Below are 9,625 nucleotides of genomic sequence, written 5' to 3' on the forward strand. Positions count from 1 at the left end.
TCATCACATTGTTTTATTCATCTGAAATTAATACAGTCTGTCATTCAGTGTTCAATGCCCAGGACAAGGTTGTGGTACTTGGAATGTAGTGGCGGCTAGAGTTGGAAATTGTACGTTGTGGTAAAATACTGTTGTTTGTGACACAACTGAAAGTACGAATGAAATGGTTATTGTAAAGTTTACAGTATTACATGAACAAAAATAATACATATGCCAACAAATTCAGGTTTATGGTAAACTTTATTTAGTAAACCTTTATAGTTAAAGCAGTCTTTTAAGTTTTAATAGTGGGCTTTCATCACTTTCAGTCATGTTTTATATCCATACCTTACATTCTCGATTCTTAAATCATGAAAGACTAACAAGTATCTTTTTTCAATAAATGCAGTGTGTTAAGAAAATCTGAAACCTTTTATGTTTCACGACATGTGATCAGATGCGATTAATAAATGACGAAGAAAGAATGAAAATACATAATGGGTTCCATCACATTAATTTGAAATTTGATACATGCCTTTCAATAAATAGATTTTTATTTATTATATTGACTCTTAGTCTCGAATGCTTCAATCTGGATAAATCATATATCACTGACAACAAAACCTGGATTAGGGTTAGACGTAAATTCTATACAAAAATCTATTTACACATTCAACAGACGTTTGCATAGATAAAACAGATAAAACAGATTAATTTTCCGAAGTCTAAAGAACAAATATAAACTAACCATTGTTTTCATTGGTGCTGGTTCCTTGCATAACTGGTGTGCAGTCGTGAGCCATCACAGACACTGTTATATTTCCCCATGGGGTGTCCGCAATAAACCACGTGTCAACATCATAGGTGACGTCATCACCGATAGTTCGTCTTCCTCTGTATGTAGCATTACCTGAATAACAAATACATCGGAAGTTAAGTCAGTTCATTTGTAATGCCTATCATAAAACGAATAAAACAAACAAACCACCCAAATAAACCGCCAGATGCCTCTGTAAAATCTAATTACCATTTTTGTTAACATGGTTAAGTATGAGAACTTTTTTTAAATTTGATCACAGCTTATATAATGTCGGATCACCGCCTATGTAATGTCGGATCACCGCCTATGTAATGTCGGATCATCGCCTATGCTCTGACGAATCACCGCCTATGTAATATCGGATCAACGTCTATGTAATGTCGAGCCAACTCTTATATAATGTCGGACCAATGCCTATGTAATGTCGGATCAACGCCTATGTAATGTCGAGTCAACGCTTATGTAATGTCGGATCACCGCCTATGGTATGTCGGATCACCGCCTATGTAATGTCGGATCAACGCATATGTAATGTTAGATCAACGCCTATGTAATGTCGAGTCAACGCTTATGTAATGTCGGCTCACCGCCTATGTAATGTCGGATTAACGCCTAAGTAATGTCGGGTCAACGTCTGTAATGTCGAGTCAACGCCTATGTAATGTCGAGTCAACGCCTATGTAATGTCGGATCAACATCTATGTAATGTCGGATCAACGCCTATGTAATGTCGAGTCAACGCCTATGTAATGTCGGATCACCGCCTATATAATGTCGGATCACCGCTTATGTAATGTCGGATCACTGCCTATGTAATGTCGGATTTACGTCTATGTAATGTCGAGTAAACGCCTTTGTAATGTCGAGTCAACGCTTATGTAATGTCGGATCACCGCCTATGTAATATCAGATCAATGTCTATGTTATGTCGGATCAATGCCTATGTAATGTCAGATCAACGCCCATGTAATGTCGAGTCAACACTTATGTAATATCGGATCACTGCCTATGTAATTTAGGATCAACGCCTAAGAAATGTGGGATCAACGTCTATGTAATGTTGAGTCAACGCCTACGTAATGTCGAGTCAACGCTTATGTTATGTCGGATAAACGCCTATGTAATGTCGGATCAACATCTATGTGTCGGATCAACGCCTATGTAGTGTCAGATCACCGCCTATGTAATGTCAGATCAACGCCTATGTAATGTCGAGTCAACTCTTATGTTATGTCGGATCAACGCATATGTAAGAGACAATAACAATCAAAACCAAGGAGTAAACAAAGACTCACAAAACCAAAGGACATTTACATCAACAGTTATAAATAATAATTAAAAAACAACACGAACTCCACTAAAAACCGGGAGTGAAAGAAATCAGGTGCTCCGGATGGGTAAGCATTTCTTGCACCGTATACGGCACCCGTCGCGTTATTACTTTGTTCAGTTCGGTAATGATGAAATGTAATTATGACTGAGGAAAAATATCAGATATGATTACTGACACACTTTTGTCATAATGGCCAATCAGCTCATGATGGCGACCGTAAAATTTCTTGAGTGATGACCTTAATTTGATTGATTGATAGATATAGGAAGATGTGGTGTGAGTGCCAATAAGACAACTCTCCATCCAAATAACAATTTTAAAAAAGTAAACCATTATAGGTCAATGTACGGCCTTCAACACGGAGCCTTGGATCACACCGAACAACAAGCTATAAAGGGCCCCAAAATTACTAGTGTAAAACCATTCAAACGGGAAAACCAACGGTCTAATCTATATAAAATTTAAAAACAAAACGAGAAACGAGAAACACGTATAAATTACATAAACAAACGACAACTACTGTACATCAGATTCCTGACTTAGGACAGGTGCAAACATTTGCAGCGGGATTAAACGTTTTAATGGATCCAAACCTTCTCCCTTTTTCTGAAACAATAGCATAACATCACAACATAGAATAACACACGGTAAAATATCATTTGGTAGGCTTAACTCAATCAAAAAAACGTACATTAATACACTATAAACGAATAAATTTGATCTGCGATATCTGAATGCAAATGCACAGTTAATAAAATATTAGGGACACACATTCAAGGCCAAAAAGCAAACAAACAAGTCCAAACAAAGCCATGGCAAGTCACCACTGCGAAATATTTAACCCTTCGAAAATATTCACTTTAAAAAAAAACGGTTCTAAAAAAATACAGGTAAATCTTGAAGTTCATACAAATGTAGTAAGAAGAAGTGAAACTTAGAATATATTCCAAATAATCAAAGCTGGTATATAAACAAGATCCATATAAATATAAAATAACAAAAAAGGATTATAAACAGTATCAACAGGTCGAATTAACAAGAAAATAGATTTGAGAGTACTCGCAGTTACTGACAGCGAGTTAAAAGTAAAAAACAATCAATAATAAAAAAATCATGCATCAGAGACTAAAATCAACTACAATACATCACAGGGATTTAGTATTTTAACGTCATAGCCCTGTCTTAGTAACTTTTGAGAAAGCAGTATTCCTCGTACAACAAAATCAACGTACTTTGAGCTAGCTCTAGACGTATCAATTGAAACACATATACTTCATATGCTGGTGCCGCTGGGATGTTGCTACACAGAATTGGAAAGTTGACTATAGGAAAATTAAAATCATCGCGTTTGTCATAAATTTTGGTATTCAACCTACCATTAGTAGTTATTTCGAGAAAAAGGTCTAAATATGAAGCAGATTTATCTGTGTCGGAAGTATCTTTAATTTCAAGTTCACTTGGATATATTAAATGTAAGTGATCACTGAATCTATTATTATTTAGAGACAGTACGTCATCAATATACCGAAAGGTGAAATTAAAAGACTGGGCTAAATTCTTTTCTCCTTTCTGTACAAGCCCTTTGATAAATTCTGCCTCATAGGAATATAAAAATAAATCTGCAAGTAGAGGAGCGCAGTTGGTACCCTTTGGGATTCCAATAGTCTGTTTGAAGACCAAACCTCCAAATTCAACAAATATGTTGTTAATTAAAAAGTCCAGGATGGCAGTGATATCCTTGTCGGTATATTTTTGACTCTGTATGATTTTTCACAAAGTAAGCTGAATTCCAGCCCAAAACTAGATATTTAAAACGTCTAGTGCCCTTTTTGTTAAAGAAACATAAGCTGGAGAGTTCTTTCAGTCGAGCTTTAAGTTTAGTATGTGGAATCGTGGTATAAAGAGTTGAAAAATCGAAGGTTTTAATGTTGGTACAATGTTTTAATGATTGAGATTGTAAATTCACCAATAACTCTTTTGAATTTTTCAGTATCCACATCTGATTAACACCACTTCTTGAATATGCCGTTTCAGAATATTTCTGAAGTCCTTCTTTGACTGCAGTGAGTATGGCAGTAAGAACTTTAGAAAGGGGTCTAGTGGAACACTTGGAAGATCCTGCAACATACCTTTCCTTATAAGGATTCTTGTGAAGCTTAGAAATCCAATATAAGGATGGAAGATCCTGATCTCCATCCTTTGGATTAACATCAAAGGAGATTAGAACCGATTTGTGGTTTTTCAGGATCTCCTGCTTCGTAAGCGTACTTAGTGTATATGTAGGATTTCCAAGTGTGTTATTTATCACCAGTTCCTTAATCAGGCAGTCAATGTAGTGTTTCTTGCAAACAAAAACAATATTGTTTGAGGATTTGTCAGCTGGAACGACAACATATTTGTCATGGAGGCACGACAACTCCTCTATGACATGAGGGTCTTTAAAGATGGAAGGAGCGTTGGTGCTCATTGACCCTTTAAGCTTACTTACTCTTATCTGAATCAATGACCTCCCTGATTTTAGCTACTCCAAAAGAGTGTCAACCTCAGCCTTTTCTCTTTTTGCCCAGTCTTTTGCATAACCCTCAACAGAATCCACTAGTAGTTTGAAGCTCTGCTTCCAATTGATTGGCCGTGGCTCGCGGACCCTTGGACAAAAGTTGTCTCAACTTGTAGTTATTGACTATGTTTAGGTCTCCAGAAATTACATGGCCAGCAGGATTATACACGAAATGGTAATGTGAACAGGCACAATCAGGTGGATTAGCTTTGAGGTCATCAATATTTAGATTCTGCAACACTTTTTTGTGATTAAAATTTTTAGATGCAACAGGGCTGGTGTAGGAATAGGATACTATAGGAGAAGATTGATCCTTAAAGTAAAAAGGGATGTTGCTTTTTACTCTTTTATGGTGAAGAATATTACTTATATTTATAGCATCAATATCCTTGTTTGTGAACTTCAAATTGAAGAATGAACGTTTTTGCAGTTCCTCCAAATGTTCAAAAACGGGTCTGAATAATCTATGTTTAGGAATATCCATCACCATGGCAACTATGTTATACTTCGTAGTTCGACTATATAAGCTATCTGTAGTGTGGCATTCTTAACACGCTTTCAATAGAGAGTTCAGTCTAGAAAGCGGAAGTGAGCACAGTTTAGAGCGAATGTGATGAATTCCAAGAGGTTTTATGTTGCAGTACCTAATTCTCTGATCCAGTATTCTTCTCTTTGTCTGCGAAACGGTGTACTTAATGTGGGATTATTGGTGTGGTGATCAATTTTTTTCTAAAATGCGAACTTTAAATAATGGAATTTCCTGAATGGTCAATTTGGTTGAAATGTTGGTAAACGATCTGTTGGTTATGAATATCGTTAACACTTGACCTATGTCCATTCATCAAGGGTGTTTAATCTGCTCTTTGTTTCGTCTACATATATCAAACAACACAAAGTACACACAATTCCGTAAACACGATTATGTCGGATCACCGCCTACGTAATGTCGGACCACCGCCTATGTAATGTCGGATCAACGCTTATGTAATGTCGAATCACCGCCTATGTAATGTCGGGTCAACGCCTATGTAATGACGAGTCATCGCCTATGTAATGTCGGATCACCGCCTATGTAATGTCGGATCAACGCCTATGTAATGTCGAGTCATCGCCTATGTAATGTCGGATCAACGCCTATGTAATGTCGAGTCAACGCCCATGTAATGTCGGATCAATGCCTATGTGTTATATATATATATTAAACATATATTTTAAGTAAGACCTTTGCGACATCCAATTCGAATGCCTAAATTCGTCGAGACCTTTTACGCCACAGAAATTATTGACACATTCCCAACATTGGGATCTCCGTTTGTACATATTCAAGTTCGCATCATTCTTAATTAATAAAATCAAATTATAAGTTTTATAAAGAAAATATACTTACTTGGTACACATGGTGGTTGTAGTTGTAAGTCTGTAGGTATTTTGTCTTTACGACATGATTTTCCAGATATTGTATACTGCTGTGTCTGCAATAGAATAATATATTGAAAAATGCTGACGATCAACAACTTTTTTTTTATCTTATTTAAACAGATTAAAAGATTTTTGCTTGACTTATGTTCTCTTGAAGTTCTTACTTTGTGATGCTAATCAGATGTAAACTTGCTTATTATGTGAGTTTCAAATCTATGTTCTTATGATGATAATATTCTTTACGAAGGACAAAAATGTCGGCATTCATCTCAAAATCTAACAGAACCTTTGAGCAAACCAATTCAGAAGGGATATAGTTACGATACTTTTGTCGGTTCATTAAAGATGACATATTTCGGTATCAGTAATATTGATTTACTCATAGGGTCTTTACATCAGAAATAAACGTATGTACTCTAAAAACCAGTTGTTGGCATAACATGGGTTATGTTCTTACATATACTTTATGATGGTATGATTCTTAACCCCAAACGGGAGAAATTGTGTTTGATTTTAATATGATTAAGACAAAAGTTCTATCAGTTTAATTGTGGCATGCCAGTAACTGCTAGTAGTCCTTTGTTAATATATGTATCATTGTCATTTAACTTAGTTTCTTTTGTTACCTATTCTGACATCGGACTCGAACTTGATGAGTTTTACTGTGTTTATACTGTGTGTTTGTTTATTCTTTATTGGCTTTTTATATAGAGAAGGGTTGACATCTCACAAAACATGTTTAACCTCGTCACTGTTTTACGCCTGTCCCGAGCCTCTGGCCTTTGTTAGTATTTTTATTTTATCTCATTTATATGTTTTTGAAGTTTAGTGTAACGTTCATTTTTCTGAAACTAGTACACATTTTCATTTCGTTGTTCGGTGGGTCTCAGCTGACAACTAAATAAAAATATGTACTCAAATACAGTACTATATACCTTCTTGATTTATATCCTGTATGATAGTTGTGTCATTAGCTTGCTCCAATTTTATCTTACTATACAAGTCATTGATATACTATATATACCTACTTGATTAAAATCCTGAATGATAGTTGTTCCATCAGTTTGCTCCAATTTTATCATCTTAGTATCGTAATCATACTGTATTTTTATTGCTGCCTGTCGAAGAAAAAAAGGCATTCAATATAACAATTAAGAAATGATGTCGCAACAGGAACCGTCATGTCTTTATGAGATGGATAAGCATTGGTTCAAGGGTGGGAAGGAGGATGTAAACACAGATTCATTGTAAGCTACCTTTCTATAATGGAACTTGATGCGACTGGCATTTAAAACCAGGTTTAATCCATTGTTTCTACATTTGAAAATGAATGTACCAAGTCAGGAATATGACAGTTGTTGTCCATTCGTTTGGTGTGTTTTATCATTTGAATTTGCCATTTGATTACTGGAAGGGACTTTCCGTTTTGAATTTTACTCGGAGTTCAGTATTTTTGTGATTTTACTTTTTTCTAAATTGTCGTGAGTTTACAACAACAAAAAATGTAAAATGTAGTGATTTGTTACATGAAATGAGACTAGTTCGGTGCAGTTGATCGAAACAATGATCTTTTAAAGAATGTTTTCGTCATACAATTCATTATTTGCGTCATACAATCCTATTTTGTAAAACAAAATTAATGAAATGTGGTATGATTGTCAAGAAAACAGATATGAGGCAGAGAAAAAAGAACGAGGATTTGATTAAACACAGGTTATACGTCCTTTAAATAAGCAATGAGCAAAATCATATAAAAAATAAAACAGGCCCAGACATGACAAAATCTAACAATTGAGAAAACAGAAAATCAACGGTATTTTTATTTTATAATCAACAACGTTAACGAAAAACATAAGACATGTAGCAACCACTAATATCACTATATTACAGGCTCCTGCCTTGGGATAGGCATATGATGCATGACTGTTGCAGGGTTAAACATATTTGTTCTATCACACCCTCCCCTTAACCGAAGACAGTGGTGTAACAGCACAACAAAAGAAAAAACTGTAAACATCAGTGTGAAATTGCTTTACTTTGCTCAAATCGAGTTTGAAGTGACTTTGCTTTACTCAAATCGAGTTTGAAATGGCTTTACTTTACTCTAATCGAGTTTGAAATGGCTTTACTTTACTGAAATCGACAATAATCATACGTCAAACCGGTTTCTATGTATTTGGGAGACCACACATCCTTTTTGAGAAGTTTAAATTGAGACCGTGCACATTTATTACAATGATGGAGAATACTTACCTCCACAGTAGCAGGAGTACCATTTGTGTAAGATCCAGTGATCTGAACAAGCTCAGCTGTCATTTGATGTTTTGCACAGCATGGTTTCGGAACTACTGCTGCAGAAGTGGCAGAAAATAGACCGAGTATACAAACAAAAAGCAGCATCTCAAAATTTGTAAATGCAGGAATAAAAGTTAATCACTATCAGCTAGACTTATATCAATCTTATTCAGAATGACTAATATTTTCCAGATGGTTTTTTCACATGCAGTAGATAAGTATATTACGTATATACATGTAAGAACTATTGCACTTTTCACGTTCAGATTGAGTGAAAAACATCACCCATAAACATCATGCGAAATGATAATTCTATGACAAAAATGTTAACTGTAAGAGCATATAATTACATTAGATGTATGTTTCATTATAATATTTTATTCTGATTGGCTAACTGCACATCACGTGTTATTCCGTAAGCAGTTGCATTGCTCAATACAACTTTTCATTTATGATAACACGTGCTCCAACAATAAAGTGCACAGGTGAATTAAATAATAAAATATATAAAATTCGTGTTTTCATGATCATAGCTAAAAAATGTAATTATAAGTATTGAATGCTTCTTTTTGTAACTTTATAGGGTTGTAAAAGCGTTGACCGTGCGTACATTTTTAGAATGAAGCCCTTCCGCGCTTCATACAAAATGTACTTCGGTCAACGCTTTTACACCCCAATAAATTTACAAAAAGAAGCATTCAATTCTTAAATAAAAACAAAGAGTGCATCTGATAAGATGTCTCGCCCGTTTTCTTGTGATTGATGTCCAAAGTCTGTTATATGATGTTTTATTACATTTGTCAAATAAAACTTAACATTATCAATGCATGACAGCTACCTATCCAAGAAAATAAGGCTGAAAGATGAACCATGCCAGACAGACATGTCCACCTTACAATCATTCCACACATCAAATGTAATGGTCAAATTACTTAAAGTTTCTGAGAAACAAACGTAAAAAGATTGTCCAATAAATCACGAAATGAGGTCAAGGTCATATGAAACATGCCAGACAATGTACACCGTACGATCATTTGATACACGAAATTTGATTTACCTTTTGATAAAAGTATCTGATTAAATGTATATTGACCAATGACCCATGAAAATTGGGTCACGGTCATATGAAACAGCTCAGTTAGACAAGATTCCATACACAAGATATAGTATCTGAGAAATACACCAAACCACAGAAACTAAACTGAGTCTTGATAACAGACCC

The 9,625-nt window shown here is 35.1% G+C and overlaps 1 protein-coding gene across 1 annotated transcript; it reads right to left on the reverse strand.

Annotated features, from left to right (window-relative positions):
• Nucleotides 1-8,714, reverse strand: LOC143044482 (uncharacterized). The gene is made up of 5 exons (XM_076216526.1): nucleotides 8,362-8,714; nucleotides 7,137-7,226; nucleotides 6,077-6,161; nucleotides 728-889; nucleotides 1-146 (listed from the first exon to the last, which is right to left on the reverse strand). The coding sequence occupies exons 1-5, from the start codon at nucleotides 8,506-8,508 to the stop codon at nucleotides 52-54; spliced, it is 579 nt and encodes a 192-aa protein (XP_076072641.1). The 5' UTR covers nucleotides 8,509-8,714; the 3' UTR covers nucleotides 1-51.
• Between the last annotated feature and the right edge of the window lie 911 nt (nucleotides 8,715-9,625).

This window comes from Mytilus galloprovincialis, chromosome 9 (assembly GCF_965363235.1).
Source record: "Mytilus galloprovincialis chromosome 9, xbMytGall1.hap1.1, whole genome shotgun sequence".
In the NCBI taxonomy this organism is placed as follows: Eukaryota; Metazoa; Mollusca; class Bivalvia; order Mytilida; family Mytilidae; genus Mytilus; species Mytilus galloprovincialis.

What these genes read in the sequence shown, in the direction of transcription:
- LOC143044482 (XM_076216526.1), bottom strand. Translation starts at nt 8,508, where the DNA reads ATGCTGCTTTTTGTTTGTATACTCGGTCTATTTTCTGCCACTTCTGCA. An exon ending in TCATTCAGGATTTTAATCAA is followed by an intron (nt 6,162 to 7,136) that starts GTAGGTATATAT and finishes ATTCTATTGCAG; the next exon opens with ACACAGCAGTATACAATATC. An exon ending in ACAACCACCATGTGTACCAA is followed by an intron (nt 890 to 6,076) that starts GTAAGTATATTT and finishes TTTGTTATTCAG; the next exon opens with GTAATGCTACATACAGAGGA.